Genomic DNA, 20,915 nt, shown 5'->3' on the forward strand with positions numbered 1-20,915 from the left:
AGCTGCCTCGGTGCAGTAACACTGCAGGGAGCTAGCACAACTTTGGACACTCAGTCAATCAATATTGAGATTCTGCTGCAATGGCAAGCAGAGCAACATGAAGTGGGGACTTGTTTATTTATACAGCTTCAGTATGCCATCAAATTCACTCATAACCAGTCAGTCAGTCTGTGTTCGTACATTAGTCAATTGGACACTTTGTCAGTCAGTGAATCAGTCAATGTGTTTGTCGGTCAATTAGTCAATGAGTTAGTTAGTCAATCTGTGAATCATTCAATCAAGGAGTCCGCTAGTCAACGGGGTCATTGAGTTAGTCATTTAGACAGTCAGTCTGTCTGTCTGCCTGTGAGTAAGTCCATTAATTTGCTCAATTTGTTCATTCGTCAATGAATCAGTCAGTCAGTTTGTGTAGCTTGGTCAATTTGCCACTCAGCCAATGAACCATTCAATTAATGAGTCAATAAGTCAGCCTGTGAATGAATCAGTTGGTCAATGGGTTAACCACTCAGTGAGACAGTCAGCCAATTGATTAGCTACGCGACAAATTCCATTATGTAGTCAGTTTAGCGATCGAGTCATTGAGTCTCCATGAATTGTGAATAATTAGTCGGTCAATCAACAAGCCCATTGAATTAGTCCGTTTGTTCATCAATAAACTGGTCTATGAAGTGGTTTGAACTATCAACTTGTATGAATTAGAGACGCTGTGACGTCCTATGTCAGCTTTTGTCAGGACGTGTGATCAATGATAGCGAGTCATGCTTCACTGCCAAACTTCGCCAACTTCACCAGGCCAGGACGTTGTTTTTCGTAGAGGGAACAGGGTCCTATACAATCAGGCCAAAAGAGTATAAGTCAAAGGAAATAAAAATCTCCAAGGGAAACTTTGCAGAAAAACTTTTAAAAAAACAATTTTCTGCTAAAGACTATGCATCAGTGTGAAAAGGTCTACGATCCATCACCAACTTCGGAAGAATCATAACCGCAAGTGGAGTATGTTGAAGGAAATGATCTTTTCCTCCGCGTGTTCATTTTCTTTCGGGTAGTGAGAATGTTGGTTATCCGAATGCAGGCTGGAGATCGATGAACAGTCACTTCGAAGCTTTTATTTCTACAGAATATTCCGGGCACAAGTGAGTTCCAGACAATGGCTGCACCCTCTCAAAAGTGCGAAGATTTCAGAGGACTTACAACATTCTTATACTATCTTGAAGGGCGGTACCACAAAGCCCCCAGCAACCAGCCCACCCGGAGTTCACCGGACATGAGATACTTTAAAAACGTCATACTAACACATTGACTTCAACCACAGACAAATGGTCTATTGTTGTGGAAAGAAAGGAGTCCCTCCAGACATGCCGGCACGAGCAGAAATCGAAAGACACATCCACAGACAAAAGTTCTACTGAGGAAATAAGGAAATTAAAACAGTTATGACTAAATCTGGGCAGAAGACCCTCTTCGAATTACATTAAAAGACTGGCTGATAACTTCAATATGTTCGACAGCAGATTTGAAAAGAACACTTTCACACCCCACTTCCTCCCAGGCCTCACCATCAAAGACCCCCTATCAAACCTCTGACTTCGCCCTCTGCTTTGACCATTTCTGAACAAGACAAGACAGCTCTTACCGCAACAAAAGATCGACAGGGTGTCGAGCCGGGCGGCATGTCTCTCTCTCTCTCTCTCTCTCTCTCTCTCTCTCTCTCTCTCTCTCTCTCTCTCTCTCTCTCTCTCTCTCTCTCTCTGGACCAATTGAAGAGCATCACCAGTTGGCAATTGGTGGGTCAATCAGTCAATGGGTTAGTTACTCAATGAGTCAATTTTTTAATTTGTCCAGTTAGTAAGTCAGCAGTTTGGTCAAACCATTCAATCAAGGAATCAGTCAGACGGTCGCTCAATGAGTTTGTCATTAAGTCAGTCTATGAATCGATTAATTTGGCCAGTTTGAAAGTAGTAGTCTGTGCATAATGGAAATAATGTAATAGTCATTTAAAGCAGCTCACAACACTAGGTAATCTAATAAAACCCCTCCTAACACTTTTGTTCCAGTGCATTTTTAGGGCAAACCTGAGAAATTTGAACTAGCGCTGCGAGTCTTAGGACATCTGCTCGTCCGCTATTAAACCCAGTTTAATTTTTCCACTGGAAACAATAGGCCTCACTAATTGATTTTAATGGTTCTCGCTGCCACCACGCACCCCTCATGAGTCGCGGAAGAGGTCTTTAAGATTATTATTATCACTATAATTGCCATTACCCCCCTCACTTGCCACCGTGCAAACGGGAGGCGGCGGTTGGAGGAACATCTTTGCCCTTAAGCCGAACACATCATTATTATTAGTGTTGACGGGAAATAAACAGACACACAATCTCCACCTTCGTAGACCCCCCTCCCGGATGCCCTTATTCCCTCCGCCGCCCTCTGCGTGCAAGCCCGCCGCCGCCGCTTGTAATTTATGCAAAATTAATTGATACATCTTTTATAATTGATGTGCTGTAAACTTAATGAGTAATTTATGTAATTAGTCAATTAGGGATAATTCCGACATATGTTGTGTATGCCCAGAAGGTGTGCTTTACAACCAGATATTTGTCCAGGAGTTTGGCGTTATGGTGTGTGTGTGTGCACGCGCGTGTTAATTAATTTTGTTCTGCAGATCTGCCGTGGCGTCTATTTAACAGCCCCCTTTGTGAAAACTGATTTAATATTGATCTTTCCTGAGCATAAAGAGTACCTTTTTTTTTTTTAAGCGCAGCAAGGGCCTCGAAGGGGCCTCTGCAAACGTTCCCACATGGTGCATAAAAATCAAAACAAAGCAAAAAGGAGGAGGCAAAAACACGAGAAAAACACGAACCACTGTGAATACATTAGAACAAATTTCAATAAAGTCCCATTTGTTAAAATACGCTTCTGGTGTCACCTCAGTTGACCTTTTGAGTGGCGTCGTATGAGGCGGGCTAATTAACCGACGTTGTTTTTTTGAATATTCATAACCGGCGCAGCCCCACGCTCGCCCCTTAATTACATTGTTGGACTTCCTCTCTGAGGAGGCCAAACTCACCAAAGGCTTAATTATTGCAATGTATTCGGGTGGGCCCCCTCATCCACCCCGTGAGAAGACTGTCAAGGACCCCCAGCCATGACACCTGGCCAGAGAAGGATGTGTATAGTTACGGGAAGGAAGAGGGGCAAGGGTATTGGGGGTGGTTCTCCGCCGAGATTCGGCGTAAAGTTTGTTTACATCCTTGTAGGATCCACCCGAGAGTGTTTGAGCAGACAGACAGCCGCTGGACGGCCCTCTCTGCAATTAATCAACAGCAGCTTGTGTGTGCGCAGTGATGATGGTGCGCAAAGGAAGACATGATTTATTGTTTGCAAAGTCGCAAAGTGCAGTCGAGCACATTTACGCCAGGCCGCCATTCGTGTCTTTACCTTTTAAAAGCACACAGAAGTATAAATCTAACAAGGGTTGGATATTAACAAAAGATAATAATGCTCAATTTTGATTGACACTCAGGTCATCCTCACAGTAAATGTTTTTTTGTCATCACTGGTAACTTTCAAACAAATTATACAGAAAATAAAGGCCTGGAATTTGCCTTGAAATAGCTGCTTTAAAACAAAATGGCTGACTTGCTGTTTATTTCCATGTTATCTTGCGTTATGTCATGGTATTTGGGGCTGATTTTTACTCACATTTTGGGGTGCTGCTAAGTGAATTTTGGGGGTTGGAGTTCTGGACCCCTGAAATACAAAGTAAATGGTAATCATCGTCACGCTTTTAGTCTTTTCCAATGACTGATAACTGATAAATAACACACACAAAGTCAATCAGCTTTATGATCGTTAATCCTTTAAATGTAAATAAATAATAATTTTAAAACACGTTACGCTGAAGTGTCCTGCCAGGTCATGCATGAAGATGGTTTGACATTGTTTGACTTCAAAGGTGTATATTTCCTCCAAATTGTACAACTTCAGGAACACACGCCTCTTGAATTTCCACTGCAAGGACTGTTCTGACAAGACGATCCAAAAAAAGACAGACTTACAAAAAAACAACAACACACCTTTACTTTTGCTGGAAAAATTGCTTGAACTCCAAATTGCACCATTTTTGGGGCATTCAACTTCCACTTTTTTTTTAAGTAGTTTTGTGTCGCTAAACTGTGATTTTGGGTAAGACGGCTGCAACTTGGACTGGTCAATGCTGGGGCACATATAGAGAAACCAACATTCACAATCAAATTCACACCTATGGACAATTTAACGTCTTCCATTAACTGAAGAAGAATGTTTTGGGATTGTGTAAGGAAGTCAGCCAGAGAAAACAGGAGTGACTGAGTCATAATTTGAATCCAAAACTACTAGATTGTGAGGTGGACATGCTAACCACTAGTCCACCATGCTACTTAATCATTGTCATTAGTAATGACTAACAGGGGTTCAAATCTTGGCTCGGGTCTTCCTGTATGGAGTTTCAAATGTTTCGGCCATCTTCCCCAAAACATCCATGTGATTTTCATTGAAGACAAGGTTGTCCATAGGTCCGAATTTGACCGGATGCTTGATTGTTTGCATAAGCTTCAGATTGACATGGGGGGGTTGCTTTGGCCTGTCCGGGATGTTGTGTTTACAAACAGCAACAGAAAAACGTCGGACAGTACCTTCAACTCATTTGCTCCCAAAAACGTATAAATACGTTGTATTTTAAATATTACCAAAGACGTATTTATACATTGTTTTTTGTTTTTTTATGTTTTTTTAATGCTAGAGCGTACCGAAGGCTTTGATGGATGCAGCCTCTGGACTGAAGAGAATGCTTGCAAGCAATGGTAGTTATTACAAAAATCTGCAGTGCAAAGTATAAAAGATCAACCGCAAAGCCATGTTGCAAAAAGGCTCTTCTGTTTCAAACAGATTTGTAAAAAAATGATGAAACTTAGCTATATTCAACTGCTAATTGCTGCAAAACGGAAACAGATACAAATATATATTTTTTCCTGATGAAAGAAGAAACTCTAATGTTTCTTTTGGTAAGTTCCATGTTTTTGTAGCAATAGAACACCATAATCTGTGTGCCTTGCAAAATCAGTCAAAATCTTGTAATACAGTCGGGAGCGAAGGGGATTGCTTCAGTGAAAATGGCTGAGATTGAAGGAGTTAAGGAATACCCTCGCATGCGCAGCCACCGATAGTTAGATCAAATGCAAAATGAGAACACTCGCAATGACAAACTCCAAATCTTGCTTCTGATGTCACTCACGAGGCCACGCCCCTTAAGAGGCACACAATATAGTATCAACCAGTTTAACATTCTCTTATATGCGTTTAAATGCAATATTTCTGTATGTATTTAAAAAGCACAATGATGAGTGGTGCTGTTTTGGAGGCTTGAAAAAATGAATGGCATTTTCATTCATTTTAATGAGGAAAACCATTTGACAAATTGAATTAAAGTCAAGGTATTGCATGCTTATTGTGGTCTCAATAGTGCTCAAAATTTGTATTTTATATCTTCTATCAGTCGTTTCTATAGTGCCAATAGGGAAATGATTTTTTCTTTTTTTTAAATACCCTCCTAATATTCTTCATTTTTATTCATAAGTCTCTCTCACCCTCCCTCTCTCCCTCTCCCTCCCACGCACCCATACACAACTACCCTTGCGTGTCATTTTTAAAGTGTCTGGTAATAGCAGCGTCATAGACCTGCGGTGGTCTCACACACACACACAAAAAAAGAAAACTGGAATCGGGAGCATCTCATATGAGGAGGAGGAGAGAGAGACGAAAGTTGGAGAGTACAAGACAAGACGCGCAAGCGGGCAAAGGGAGGACGTCACCGGCAACTTTTACGCAAGGACTTGCACTTTTACGCACGAGGGTTTTTTCCTTTTCAAGTGATGCGGGAACGTTGTGAAGTTTACTAACTCATTGCAGCCCCTTCAATGGCTCAGATATTTCGGACTAAACTCTCCCTGTGGAAGTTACTTGCATGCTGAAGAGGCTGGAAAAACAGTTTTGATTTTTTTTTTTTTTTAACAAAAGAAAAAGTCATACAGAGATCATGCCACGACCGGGGAAAAACTCCTACAGTGACCAGAAGCCTCCCTACTCGTACATCTCCCTCACGGCCATGGCCATCCAGAACTCCCAAGACAAGATGCTGCCCCTGAGCGACATCTACAAGTTCATCATGGACCGCTTCCCCTACTACAGGGACAACACGCAGCGCTGGCAAAACTCCCTGCGACACAATCTCTCCTTCAACGACTGCTTCATCAAGATCCCGCGGCGGCCCGACCAGCCGGGCAAGGGCAGCTTTTGGGCCCTGCACCCGGATTGCGGCGACATGTTCGAGAACGGCAGCTTCCTGCGCCGCCGCAAGCGCTTCAAGGTGCTGCGCGCCGAGCTGGCGGCGTGCAAGAGCTCGTCCATGTTGCACTATTTCCACCACCACCACCACCATTTGCAGCATGGCGGCAAGCCGGGCCACCAGGAGCCCTCCGGCCGCCTGCCCCTTATGCACCCGCCGACGACGCCCGCGCACTTCCAAGGCTACGGGGGCATCGCCTGCCCCCAGCCGGGTGGCTTTAAACACCCGTTCGCCATTGAGAACATCATCAATCGGGACTACAAGGGCGTCGTGCCCCTCACCTCGGTCATGCACCACCTGGGCTACCCGGTGCCCCCTCAGCTGATGACCTCCGTTTGGCCCCACGTCGGTATGCTGTCCGAGCCCCTGGCCACGTCCCAGGAGTACGCGCCCTTCGGGGTCCCGGCAAAAAGCCTGTACCACCACCACAGTGCCAACGGGCCTGCACTGCCCGCCGTGCCGGTGCCGATAAAGCCCACGCCGGCGCTTATGTCTCACGGTCTGAGCGGGATGTGCCCCGCGGCCTCCCCCTCCGCCACCTGCACCTCCTCCTCATCCCAATGTGACGCTCTGGGGAAAGGCAACCTCCTGCACCCGGCCCTCCTCCTGTCTTAATCATTTGGTGGAGGACTGGCAGCAAAAGAGGCACAAAAAGGTGGAAAACTGTGTGGAAAATATTTGTATGGTAGCCTTTTTTTTTTGTTTGCACACTGTTGTTAAATTTGTGATTCATTATAAAAAAAATACAATCAGACACGCTGAACCAAAGAAATTAGCTGAAAACTTTCTACCATATTGAAATCAACTTATAGGGTATTTCTCCACTTTTTAATGCTTGGTTAGTGCTTGATAACTATTTATCAAAAGATTTATAAAGACGTTACAATTGTCCTAGATTTATTTAGCATTTATTTATGTACACATTTTGAGACAGTGAGAAAATACTGGACATTCCACTACACTCGGGAAGTTTTTTTTTTAACATTGAACATTTTAGTTATGAGGAAAGTAGCTGGGGGAGGCCCATATAGATCCAAAAAAAGAAATACATCTATATGATTTAGACATGATTGGACTTTGAAATGTTATTGAATAAAGGGAACATTTATGTTAATAATAATGCGGTGTTTATTTTTGCATGCGTTCCTGTTATTTTACTGATTTAGACATGATTTATAAAGAAAATGAGGTTTTGAAAATTATTATACAGATGGATGATCATTCCTACAAACACAAGTCCTATTCGAATGTGCTCCATGCTCACACAATCTAATTTGGAAGGTTATTTTTTTTACGTCTACGTAATAGCCATGATTAAATGCGAGGCATGATGAAGAGGTTGACCAAATTTGAATCATGACTTTCCTTGCTCGTGCAAACACTCAAAAATATGGCATAAATCACAGAGATGGACATCCGAGCTGCATGCGTGTCTCAAATAAATGGATGTTGCACTTCAAACAAGGTTCGGGATCAAGTTTTTCCATCCTTTGTTTGACGGCGTTTAAACGGCGGCTTTGAAGCTCGCCTCCTCTCCTCTCCGTGCACAAAGCAGCACTGAGAGTGACTTATATTCAAGCCCCGGCCATCCTCTCTGCTTAGCATCCCAAAGGCTCCTGGAAACGGTGTCCCCTCCTCCCCCTCATTGTCGCACCAGCCTCTGAACAAATAATTGACATGCACCAGCCGGCCAAGAGAAGCGGAGGAGTGATAAATTTAAAAAAAACTATTTGGTGTTATGGATAACAAGTGGAGCGCATACACACAAATGGTGATGAGGGTGTTCGTTTAACAAGTTCAAGTTAGGGTCAACAGGGTGGACTAGTGGCTCAAAGATATAAATAAATAAATAAATAAATAAATACTTGCATTTTTTTTTTAAATAATAAAATAATCAGGGTTGAGTCTTGCCAAATTATATTTTTAAAGTTTTCAGTTAAAAAAAAAAATCTGAATTGTATATTAGTGACATAAAATAACTCATATGAAAGTTCAAATAATATACAATCTTTGTCTGATTTTTGTTTGTTTTACATGAAGAAAAAAAAAGTTGTCATTTAGGCTCCACATGCAACTTTTACAAATAAACGGACTGTAATCAAATATAAATTGTTTTATAACTCCGGATTATTATTACATTTAAAATGTTGATTATAATGTATGTCATGTCACACGAATGAACACAAGTGCTGAGCATGTCTGTCTCACATTTCTGAGATTTGGGGGTCGAATCTTAACTTCCTGGGTCCCACATTTGAAAAAAACAAAAAAAACATGCTTCTTAGGCTAATTGAAGACTCGAAAAAATGTCCTGCGTGTGAATGTTTGTTTGCCTTTGAGGACGAGCAAGCACCATGGATGGTTGGTGAGTTCAAGTTAGGACCAGAAAGTACGCATGTACCTGCAAGTGTATGTGTATGCATGTGTGTGTTTGTATGTGCACACTCATGTGTGTTAATTCCCTAATCAGCAGGCTCTAATAAGCCTCACTGCTCTTCAGTATAATTAAATGCCACTAATTAAGACACAATAAGAGGAGTAATAATGCAGACATTATTGCCCCCAGTGATCTGCTGAACACTGAATTACAATATTGTATTTGTGGGTTATTTTATCGCAAACAGATACATTTGGCCCTATTTTTGAACCCAGTGCATATAGTAGTCTAATTGTGCGCATGGGTGGAGTTTTCATTCTTTTGGTATTTTCCTAGATTTTGCACAGGTAAAATTGTCCGTAAAGGGGGGGGGGGGGGGGCGTTTGCACCATTGTGGGATGGAACACAGCCGACTCCCTGCCAATGGAAGTGGCTCCCCTCGTTCCCATTAAAATCAGAGCGGGGGAACGCGCACACATGGTTGACAGAAGCAGAAAATGACTCTCTGGGTTTCCAGAGATGAGATGGCGGGCGCAATGTGTGTTACGGGTAACTTGCAAGATCTCCCTTTGCGGATGACTTGGGCAATTGGAGACCGACTTGCACCCCTGATCGTGCATCTAATGTGTTACCTCACCCCACACACAATACCCGGCGCGAGTTGTGACGTGCGGTCAGGGGGATGCTGTTTAAATGTTTTTAAGATAATAATGATGATAATTTGATTTTTTTTTAGTACAATTTGATTCAAATCGAGTGTACTTTCTGTTAGCCTACCAACTTAGATGTGCCGGGGGTGTGGCTGCCGTGGCAGCCGGCGCATCCAGAAAGTCATAAAAGGTCCCAAAAACCGTAGCTAGACTTGCCCTGGCACCAAAATGAAGATGCACCCGTTTTTACATGAAGTGTATGGAAACCTGCCTGTGAGAATTTAGATATTATACAGTATATTAAAAATAATAGATTTTTGGCAATGCAATTAAATTTTCATCAAGAATTTGCTTTTGTTTTCCTATAAATTGACATGAACATACCACCAAGTTTGAATAAAGTGTATAAAATTTGAGTGGAAAATGAGTAATATGAGCCTTTTGAATAACTGAATAAAACATGGAGGTCAGAGGTGTGTTAGTGTCACAAGTGAAACTGCAACGTTGCATAGTCAATCGGGCATTAGTGGAAATTAAGCGCACTTCATAAGGGCCAGAGGTGCAAATTCTACATGCTTTGTTTTAATGATTAGGCCATCATAACCAGCATCTTAATTCTTTTTTAATCACCTTAACTCGTACACGCTGCAAAACAGAGATTCATTTGTCATTCATTAACACTCATCTTTATAAATCTATAACCACAAGCAAGACTAATATTAACTATTAAAGCTGCAAAGCGTAGCGAGTCAAACTTCGTTGCAATGCATTGTCCACACATGCAAGACTTTTTTTTTTTTTTAAGGTTTGCTCATGATTGACTTACTGAATTTTATGTCGCTAAATGAAACTAGGTTTGCGGGTTTACTTACATAAAAATCCTAATTACAATTGTTCCTAAATACATTTATTAACAAACAGTTCCCCTACATTTAAAGAAAGATTATTGTGTTTTAAAATTAAATAGAACTTAACAGTATTTGACAGCCTTACTGGACTTTATTTTAACAAGTTTAAGACCCTGGCTGTAACTATATGCACGATTTGAACATTTAATCCAGCAATTCTTCCAAGTACCACAAGAGGGAGACAGTCATATACCTCACTCAGCGGTTGGACTAAACTAGTCGTCTCTCTGCTGTGATTTAACAGTCTTTTTTTGGGGGGAGATTTTTTGGGCGACTTCAAGAGTCATCTTCCGTTGAAACAAAAGTTGAAGTCTACACAGGGATGATGTATTTGTATGAAAAGATTTTTGCTCTGGGCTTCTACTTTTTTTATTTTTTTTATTTTTTGCAAGATGAAGTTACAACCTTCTTTGCAACCAGACGTGTAATACATCAATGTCAGACTACATATAATTACAAGGGCATTGTTGTAGATTGGCCTGCTATAGGCCTAAACTGTCTGATTGCTGATGTATGTACTTACAATACATTTATCATAGCAGATATGATAGCAGATATGTTCTGGACAGTGGACCCACCTGTGATAGGTGAAAATCTTTTTGAAAGTCTTTCTTAACTACAGTTTTACACAAAGGGAACATTAGTGGATGTTGTATGTAAAGTATTCAAATATTTCATGTTTTGAGATCAATTTGCAAGATGGCATTCAGCAATATTGCTATTCTCTCTTTTTAGTGTTAATTGGAGCGTGAATTCAAAATATCATTCAAGGCAAGGTCATCCGCTGAGTCGCAATCGTTTATCCCTGCATCACAAGCGAGCACTTTGGCTTTTATTAGCGTAATAAAGTCAAGCTTCATTTCCGCAAAAAGCCTCCTGACCTCTGGGCCCTCTCACACTCCTTCAATTAATTTGTCACATTCATATTCCGTCCCATACACAATGAGGAAGCTATTCTACATCATCATGTAACCAGTAAATTATCACAGAACATTGTTAATATTAAGGCTCACTGTGTCGCAGAAATTAGATGCAATATTGAGAAATATGTTTTGATTAGTGTATTCACTTGAGTGGTTCCTAACAGATGGTTTAGATGAAGAATAAGCAGCACATTTTGTCTACATGAAGGAATAGTTCAAATGAAAATGTTTATTTTTGTGAATGCCTTGCAAGATCATGTAATTGGGTCTGGATGATTCATCGATTTTATTGATTAATTTGAGTTCATTTGAAAGGATGAGGCTGATTTCATTTAAAAAAAAAAGATTTTAGAATTAGCGGTACAGATCATGGATGGATGGATTGTTTTTTAGCGGCTTACATGCTTCAAAGCGTATCCCTGCTACAAAAGCACAGTCAATGTTGTCATTTTTTTGTCAGTGTTGCCAATATTTTCCAAACAATATTTTATTTTCCAAACAAGCGATGAGTGAGTCCAGCTGAGAAACACACAATATGGGCAACAAAATAAAGAGAAATAAACCAAATTCTGGACAGACAGACATTGCATTATTTTTTATTATTATTATTATTATTTTGTGAAGAAAAAAAATCTAATTTTCTCAGTTACAACATTATATGCTTGGTGGTGGTTTCAGGGACTAGTTAAAAAAACACACAAATTTATGGTAATTAATCATAAAATATGATTCCCCGTGCGGATGGATCAACTCTGAATGGAAACTGTTTGTATCAAGTACAATACATCACGTTTTATGCTTTTTCTGATGACTTTTCCTCATACGTTTATTTAGTGATGAGGCTCAATAGTGCCTGTCTAAAATATACTTTCCACTGCACAAGGGTAGCATATAAGGCGCAGGAAGGCTTTCCAAAACCATTAAAGTCAATCACAGTGGGCCCTCTAGTGGAAGATGCATGGAAGTCTGACATTGTAAATGTGGTTACTACTCTCACATACAAATTTTTAGGCCCGATTGATTTGGTCTTCTTCTTCCTGTTTTTCCCCCAAAGCAATACATAACATAAACACAAAAACGTTATTATTATTATTATCATTATTTATTTAATTTTATTGTTTTAAATCGATAGTACTGTATTGACCATTCATTTTCAACCAGTAACGGGGATAAAATTATAAATTACATCCGCTGAAGACTGAATTGTAAGCACATAACCAACGAAATAATAATTTGTCAAAAAATAATAAAAGTCAGACAGCTTTTTGTGTTTGTCACAGATTGAATTAAACTATCACAATAACTGTGTGATGGCGATGATGACGTCATCGTTGCATCACCCAGGTTGATTTTTCCTGGATTGAAGCGTTAAATACATAAGGGAGCTCCGGTCTGCGTTGTGTCTTGAGTCCGAAATCAATGGAGAAGGAGAAGGTACAACAGTACAGTCCAGTGGCCGAAAATGACGTCGCAGGTTGGAACTTCCGTTGTGACATCACGGCCACGCCCACCATCACGCACGTTACGTCGGTCAAAGCAGAAGAGAGGCAGGCTGCAGGCAGACCCCCTGAATGTAAACATGGTGACAGGTAGATGAGAAGAGCTCCAAAATGGTCTTCGAAAGCCTCGTAGTCGACGTTATCAACAGGTTTCTGGGCGACTACGTAGTCAACCTTGACAGCTCGCAGCTTAAACTCGGCATCTGGGGAGGTAAATGAACTTGCTTTGTGTCTTTCTTGAGCGAGGCGGTGCCATAGTGCGCCGAGGTAGCTTGCTAGCTAGCGTCGCATTGACGTTAGCTTGGACTCCTCCGGCTGTCATGTGTCAGTTTATTGACCTACCTCAAATGAAGCAAAGGAGTCCGGTAGGACTCTGGAATTAGTGCCGAATACTGTTACTAGACTAAATAAGTTAGAAGATCGAAGTTCTTATAGATATGCACGGTTTTCAACGACAATTTCCCGTGCAAAGCTAAATGCTGGCGTTACTGGGTTGAATTTCGCAACGATTATGGGTCACACCCTTTCCCAGTTTGTAAGTTTAAGCAAGAGTCCTGCACACAAACGATAAGCTTAAAAAACAAACGTATTGCATTGTAAGCTTCCTGAATGTATGCACTCAATCGCTACATTTAAAAGATTGCTCGTGCTTTGGCTTCCTTCCATGCCGTTATAGCATATCAGTGATCCTGCACAAAATAACCATTGGTTCTCACCCACAACCTTAGTAAGGATAAGTGGTGTAGAAAATGCATGGCAGACTCGATACCTATACATATTCACAGCAATACCAATGATTTGGCAGCTAGGCTGACAAAAATGCAAGAACAATTTTCATTGCTTTGGCACTAGCATGTCAAAATCGAAAGTAAAGGCAAACCCAGCGTTATTACAAATTAGCTTGATCTGTATTAGCTTCTGATTACAACTTGAAATAAAATAGAAACTCACCAGATATGATGATGCAAGCCTCCTTCTATTGCCCCTTGCCTGTCTGTGTTAGATGCAGTATGCATGTGTTCAACGCCAGCACGAAAGATTCTGAAAGCATTGGGTAGATTACCTTTACATGAAGCTGAAATCTGTTTGGACGAAAGACAGAAATGACTGAAAGCTGGTTTACCAAGACAGTAAGAGCTCTATGAATTAAAGAGAATAGACTGCTGGAAATAAATGAGTCACAATTTGATGTACCGGTAAGTTGTGAATGGAGCCAGGCCCGTAGTTGGTAGGGTCGGTAGTTTTGTCCTTCATCTTCTAAAGTTGATGCAAAATCAACACTGGTCTTTGCCTCTCTGGGCCTATAACGATAGGAAGTGAGTACTGATTGATCTTAAATAATGTACAAGCTTTGGAAGCAATTGAAGTAAATGGACTTTAAAGTAAAAAAAAAAAGCCTTCTTGTTTGATGGTGGAAGTGTTTCTTGGGGGCTTTTGTTATGATGGAATAGGGCTGGCTGATACGGCCTTAAAATAAAATACAGTATATAAATCAGTTTTTTTTCCCTTTTCGATTCCATGTTAGTAGCGTAAGCAGTGCACATTAGCGGCAGTGTATTTGGAGAGTCAGGATGTTGAATGGTAACAATCGGTAATTCAATTTTTTTATATTTTTTGACAGGTGATGCTGCGCTTCGAAATCTTGAAATTAAGGAGAATGCTTTGGTAAGTTGCATGCCTAAAATGCATGTGGTGAAATATAACATTTCACACTTTTTTTTTTTTTTTGGTTCTCACAGAGTCAGCTTGATATTCCCTTTAAAGTGAGAGCGGGACACATAGGTGAGATTGCTTGGTTTTAAGCCTTTCCTTCTTGTCGACACATTTTTCTCACTAGTTTTATCTCAATAGGGCGACTGCAACTCCAGATTCCCTGGAAGAACCTTTACACTCAGTCTGTGGAGGCCACACTTGATGGCGTCTATCTGCTCATCGTTCCAACAGCAAGTATGTGTGATTTCCCATAGAGAACAATTGTATTTGTTACAGAGTCCAGAACTGTTATAGTACCATCCGTTAGGCTGTAGTTAAAGAGAGTAGTACAATTTGTTGCAATCACAAACATGCATTAGAGCAGAGGCTTGAACAATGAACCACTATATAGTCGGGGTTCACTATATTATGAATTGACACAAATTATCCGACTAAAGATAGTAGCGTAGCGCTTAGTAAGATCAGGCATGATTGTATGTTAAATCCTTGATGGGGCTCACTTCTTCGCAGGTATCAAGTACGATGCGGAAAAGGAGGAAAAGCAGCTGCAGGAAGCACGACAGAGGGAGCTGCAAAGGATTGAAGAGACCAAGCTGAAGGTCGCTGAGCAAGGTTAGTCCCGTGTGCCCCAAAACTGGAGAAAATCAGCCTGTAACTGATCCACATGAAATTGGGTGGACATACTAGGATAGTGTCAAGAAGCAGGAAGGCTGTTTGAGCAGTCATTCTCTCTCTTTTTTTTTCTTAGAAGAAGAAAAAAAATTGAGCAGTCATTCTCAGCAAATTCCGTGGGCCTATGTTATCTAATGCGGGCAGAGCTGTTAATCTCCAATAATACAAGACATTCAAGTTGGTTTGTTCATTTATTTTTCATCTCCAATGACTTAACACAACCACACAGTTACTACGGCCAAAACAAACTGCGCACTCTGCACTCACATCATCACTGTGTGCACGGATTTGCAATTGGCGTGAATAAACAGAGGTCAAAGTTGGTTAATCATTAACCTAAATGGAAAAGCAAGTATCCTATACAGATGGATGACACTACATTATGGTTGTCTACGCACCTGAATTGTGTGAAGCACAACATCAAATTGTGATATTTGTTTCCCATAATCACCCTAAAGGTGGCGTGTGTATCGCCGCTTGTAACTTTAAATCTTATTTGATTTGTTTGACAGAGAACCCCACAGCAGAGAAGCAGGACACTTTTGTGGAGAAGCTTGTCACTCAAATCATCAAAAATGTTCAAGTGAAGATCTCCAATATCCATATTCGTTATGAGGATGATGTGAGTATTCAAATTATTGTCTGCGTGTGTGCTATATAGAAGTATTGCAAATAAGTCGTTTTTCCCGTGTGTTTTTATGCTATTATTGAAATTAGTTATATTTTCCTCAGGTCACCAATCCGCAGTGCCCTTTGTCCTTCGGCGTGTCTCTTAGCAACCTTAGCCTTCAGGTAATCTCACCTGACATCCATTTTGTGTGCTTATAGTGTTGGGGTTGTAATGGTACATGCAAATGAGTATGAACAAAAATGTTTTGGTAAATTAATTTGTTTTGATCATTAATGTACACACATCACCCCATATATAAAAAAATAAAAATAAAAAAAAGATTTGTAGATTTTTTTTAGATGTATTACAAAAGAAAAACCACCAGCCATAAGTATTCAAGAGTCTTTGCTCAGTAGTAGAATCACTTTATTGGCATTGAGTGTTCTTAGGAATGTTGCTGAAAAATAAACTATTCTTGTGTACTTCCCTAAAAAGAAAACTGTTGGACTGTATATTATTATCTATTGTTTCTTTTTAGGGCCGTTCATTAATTGCAACATTTACTGACAGCAGTTTTAAATATACAAAATTTTTATTTCGTAACTCTTTGAGTGCCAAAAACGTTAAATAACGTTTAGTAAAATCCTATGGAGGAGTGCCAAAGACGTTAAGACGTTTGTTTCAAAACAGAGGTGAAACTAACCATTTTCTATTGTTGATTACTGAAAAACGGAATAAGGTAGAAACAAACTTTTTTTTCTGATGAAAGATGAGAGTCCAATCTTTCATTTGGTAGTATGTGTGTTTCCATAGTCCAAACACATAATTTTCTGTGGACCTTGAAAGATCAGTCAAAATGCTTAAATCGGCTGGCACCCACGGCATCCCTTTTCTGAAAACGTCTGGCAGCCAAAGAGTTAATAAAAACTATTTTTGTTACACATTCCTAAAAAGAAAACATTTTTATGTTTAGCATTTTGTTCCCTTACTGTACCCAATGTAAATCAAACCGTAGGGTTTGTAGCGAAGCATGACTTTTGGCATACCATTTCACCCCATATAATATAACCCTTGTTTCTACCCATAGACTTGTGATGAGGACTGGAACCCAACACTGTTGGATGAGAATGCGAGGCTTTTCTACAAGGTAAAACGTTCTTTGTATTCAAAAGGACGTTTTTGTTATGCTAGTATTTACGTTTTCTCATTGCGAGTGACTGATTTGAATGTTAGATATTGTTGTGTCGTGGTTATACATTGACAATGAATTGCTTTAATTACTGTTTCCTTCCTCTCAGTTGGTTCAGCTGGACAAATTGTTTGCCTACTGGAATGTCGACTCGGTGCTCTTCTCCAATCACAGTCCGGATGAGGCTTTGGTGAGTCAGAAGTTTTTTTTGAACACTTTTATGTGTCACACTGTGTGGATAAAGAACAAAAAAGTGTCTTTGGCAGGTGAAAAATGCAATTGAGCTTCTCTTTCTTGGTCTTTTTATAGCTTTGTCTCCAGAATAGCATGGACCTCAAAGGCTCCCGTTCTGCAGACCACGATTTCAGTAAGTGTCGGAACACGTTTGCACCAACTCCAGTAAAACGCGACATGCATGCAGAGTTTATTCTTTAGATGCTCACTGGCCACTTTATTGGTACAGCGAACCACTGCTTGTGGCAGATGATACATTCTAGACCCAATCTGTGATTTTCAGAGACCAAGATTTATGCAGTAGTTTCACCCCTTATTAACTTATAAAACACATTCAAACTTACTACTTCGCTTAATGCTAGCATATAATACATGCAAAACGCCATTGATGTTAACGGTAATTTATTATAAATTATAAACCTTGAAACAACTGCTACTTTAGCACACAGAGCAGCAACACATTAAAACACCACACAACAATACTCACACAGCCACATATTTCCTTTGCACTGTGGCAACAACAAATTTTAAAATGTCAAAACATTTTACTGTAATTCACCAAAGAGTTAATTATTCTTAGTGGACAGCAAGTGCTTCCTGCCATGTTGTGGCTTAACTTGGTGTTATAACCTAAGACGTACCATTCTAAATTGGACTTGAATGTATTCTGTAAAAAGTTAAAAACTCGTAAAAAAAATGGTTATCCGCAATATATCTGTTGCACAAATAATGAACTGCAGTATGGCGGGGAAACATTGCTATATAAAATCACAGTCTTTTTACTGCTCCACAGTTTTTCGGCCCATCTCGGCGGATGCAAAGCTGTGCATGAATCCCAGGTCAGACATGGACTTCTCATCTCCCAAAATCGACCTCATGGTCAATCTCAGCGAGGTGGCCATTGAGCTGAACAAACCCCAGGTAGGCAGTGTCGTGATGTGGCTTTTTGGATAATAGCCTGCTGGTCCAAGTGCCCAATACCCGTTTATGTCAACATTTCAACAGGTTCACAATCTGTGTACAGTATTTTGATGACGTCAAACTGGCAATAAAGTGTAAATTTGCAGTATAAATTGAAAGTTATGAATCAATCTATGGTTCTATGAATCCCGAATGACTGCCAATGGCGGAGCTGAAAGCACTAAATGCTACCTGTGCATGTGCGAAGGGAATAATCAGTGCTTTTACCACCGCATCTGGTAGTCAGCATTGATGAAATTGGCTTAATAATGATTGTACTGGTCCTCTATCTAGTACATCAGCATCTTGGAGCTACTAGGCTCATTGGATTTGATGTCACGCAACCTGCCATACAGGAAATACAGACCGGAGGCCTTAGTTCACAACAATGCCAACAATTGGTAAGACACTGTTCTATAATATGACTTCTTGATTTGTAATATCCCCCACGGCTGTAAAGCTTTCCGCTGTGATGTCTATAGGTGGGACTATGCCATCACGAGCGTCCTGGAGGTGGACGTGAAGCCCCGACTCCACATGTGGTCGTGGCCACACATTCAGAGGCACCGCCAGCTGGTCAAGCACTACAGAGAGCTCTACAAGATCAAGATCACTAGCAAGAAACCTAGTGAGGAGTTACTCAAGGAACTACAGGTGGGCTGAAAAGTAGGAGTTAAGAGTGTTTAAAGCAGGTGTTGTGGAGGAGATCTTTTCCTCGGCGTGTTCGTTTTCTGTCGGGTAGTGAGAATGTTAGTTATCTGAATACAGGCTGGAGATCGATGAACAGTTCCTTCGAAGCTTTTATTTCTACAGAATATTCCGGGCACAAGTGAGTTACAGACAATGGCTGTAGCCTCTCACAAGTGCGAAGATTACAGAGGATTTACAATATTCTTATACTATGTTAAAGGGCGGCACCACACAGTTTCCAGTAAACAGATCAACTGGAGTTGACCGGACGTACAGAGATACATTCAAGTACACTATTCACAAAACAAAAGCCCATTTGAGGAATAGAGGAGGTTTTTCAGTCATCTGGCACCTGGCAGAAATTGCGATAACACTCACAAAGATACATCCGCAGAACAAAGCTCTACTGAGGAAATAAGGAAATTAAAACAGTAATGACTAAATCTGGGCAGAAGACCCTCTTCACAGGGTTTCCCAACATTTATTGAACCAATATTTTACATAAGAAAATGTCATTGCACGCCACCAAACAAACATGTCCACAAAAAATGATTTTGTTCACAGATGTACTTAGTGTGAAATCTGGGTCTGTTCAGTTAAACTTAAAGCTTGTTGTATGAATGGCAATCGACAGATCAGGTCTATTGTACCTTTCATTGTTCTTCCTCTGCTGTACACCACTAACATAGGTCAGGCTTCAACCTGTCAACAATGTTTCTCATGTGTTATCAGGAACCTGAGAAGACACTAGATATTTTTAACATCACACTGGCCAGACAGCAGGCTGAAGTGGAGGTACTGTAATTTTATTATGCCTGCATTGCACGTGGTATGTGGTAAAAATGTACTAATATTATGTGCCGCGTTCCTCTCCTCAGGCGAGTAAAGCAGGGTTGCGTATTTACCGTCAAGGTTTGAAGATGGAAGAAGAGCAGTCTCAAGGCTGGATTAGCTGGATGTGGAATTGGGGGGAAGAGCCTGAGTCTGAAACAAAGGTGGAAAAAAGCACAGGCACAGGTAGGGTGGATCAAATGGTGCTTGTCCACATATATCCGGTTTCTTACCGAAGCCCATCCCTTCCTGTCCCTATCAATGTGTTTACACACAGGCTTTGATGAGCTGTTAACTCCCAATGAGAAAGCCAGGCTCTACACTGCCATCGGATACAGTGAGACGGCCGCTAATTTCATTTATCCAAAGGATGTGAGTCGTTTCCCGCACACTCCCCATTAATCCACAAACAAATTGCAGCTGAAGTCTATCAATCCATTTTCTTTAGTGCTTGTCCGAGAGGTGGGGTAGAGCATGGACTGTTCGCCAGTCAATCACAGGGCACATAGTTTAAAAAAAACAATGAACCAAACGTGTATACTTTTAGAGCGTGGCAAGGTAGTGTTTAGGAGGTCAGTTGATTAAAACAAAACAAAATTGCTCTTTAGCCAGTCTAGCTGCCAAGTCATGGACTGAGAACATCTTCACCAAACATTTGAGTATATGCCGCTTACCAGAAGCTAACACTGTTACGTAACTAACCATGCAGCTTTGCTTAGCTTTTGGCTTTAACACGATAGTGCAGATCTCATTACTTGTGGATTGCTATTTTCTCTGCTTTTCTAGTTTGAGGACATGAAGGTAGATTTCCACATGGAAAAACTGAGTGTCTCCATCAAAGACAGCATTGACAAAGATGAGATCATCAAGTTGACTGTTGGGGAACTGATGTCCTCCCTGACGCAGCGATCTGGAGCACAAGCCATCAAGTGTGCCTTATTCTTTGACACTTGTATATGCCCGTGAAATATGTTTGTTCAGTTTTAAAGATCATGAAAAAAAAATGTCTGCAGATTCACAGCCGAGCTCAGTTTGTTCGAGATCACGGGTCAGGCAGGAAGCCGGCCTGCTCCCACCCTCCTGTCGTCAAAGACGGTCGGCACGGGGACAGGCACGCCGCTGCTCAGTCTTTTTTTCGAGACTAACCCTCTGGATCAGAGTGCCAATCAGCGGCTCTTTGTTGAATCGCAGCCGCTGGAAATCATCTATGATGCCGTGAGTGCAGTCGGTTATAGTTAATTGCTCCATGTGATAAAATTATGAACATGTCTGGGTGT

The 20,915-nt window shown here is 40.8% G+C and overlaps 2 protein-coding genes across 3 annotated transcripts in view; both read left to right on the forward strand.

Annotated features, from left to right (window-relative positions):
* Positions 1-6,073: 6,073 nt before the first annotated feature.
* Positions 6,074-6,997, forward strand: foxb2 (forkhead box B2). Its single transcript, XM_077562085.1, has one exon. It carries the CDS (start codon positions 6,074-6,076, stop codon positions 6,995-6,997), a length of 924 nt encoding a protein of 307 aa, XP_077418211.1.
* Positions 6,998-12,751: 5,754 nt separating this feature from the next.
* Positions 12,752-20,915, forward strand: part of vps13a (vacuolar protein sorting 13 homolog A) — a 37,033-nt gene continuing 28,869 nt past the window's right edge. For both annotated transcript variants that reach the window (XM_077561208.1, XM_077561209.1), the window contains exons 1-18: positions 12,752-12,950; positions 14,361-14,404; positions 14,479-14,521; positions 14,591-14,686; positions 14,963-15,064; positions 15,637-15,746; positions 15,857-15,916; positions 16,822-16,881; positions 17,033-17,113; positions 17,233-17,290; positions 17,951-18,078; positions 18,412-18,518; positions 18,600-18,771; positions 19,540-19,602; positions 19,686-19,824; positions 19,916-20,010; positions 20,425-20,567; positions 20,652-20,853. In XM_077561208.1, coding sequence (XP_077417334.1) covers positions 12,851-12,950; positions 14,361-14,404; positions 14,479-14,521; positions 14,591-14,686; positions 14,963-15,064; positions 15,637-15,746; positions 15,857-15,916; positions 16,822-16,881; positions 17,033-17,113; positions 17,233-17,290; positions 17,951-18,078; positions 18,412-18,518; positions 18,600-18,771; positions 19,540-19,602; positions 19,686-19,824; positions 19,916-20,010; positions 20,425-20,567; positions 20,652-20,853 — 1,803 coding nt within the window. In that variant the 5' untranslated portion in view covers positions 12,752-12,850. The remainder of the gene's footprint in view (positions 12,951-14,360; positions 14,405-14,478; positions 14,522-14,590; positions 14,687-14,962; positions 15,065-15,636; positions 15,747-15,856; positions 15,917-16,821; positions 16,882-17,032; positions 17,114-17,232; positions 17,291-17,950; positions 18,079-18,411; positions 18,519-18,599; positions 18,772-19,539; positions 19,603-19,685; positions 19,825-19,915; positions 20,011-20,424; positions 20,568-20,651; positions 20,854-20,915) is intronic.

Source organism: Vanacampus margaritifer, chromosome 3, assembly GCF_051991255.1.
Source record: "Vanacampus margaritifer isolate UIUO_Vmar chromosome 3, RoL_Vmar_1.0, whole genome shotgun sequence".
Taxonomy (NCBI): domain Eukaryota; kingdom Metazoa; phylum Chordata; class Actinopteri; order Syngnathiformes; family Syngnathidae; genus Vanacampus; species Vanacampus margaritifer.

Excerpts from the sequence above, each read along its gene's own strand:
- foxb2 (XM_077562085.1), top strand. The coding sequence starts at position 6,074 with ATGCCACGACCGGGGAAAAACTCCTACAGTGACCAGAAGCCTCCCTAC.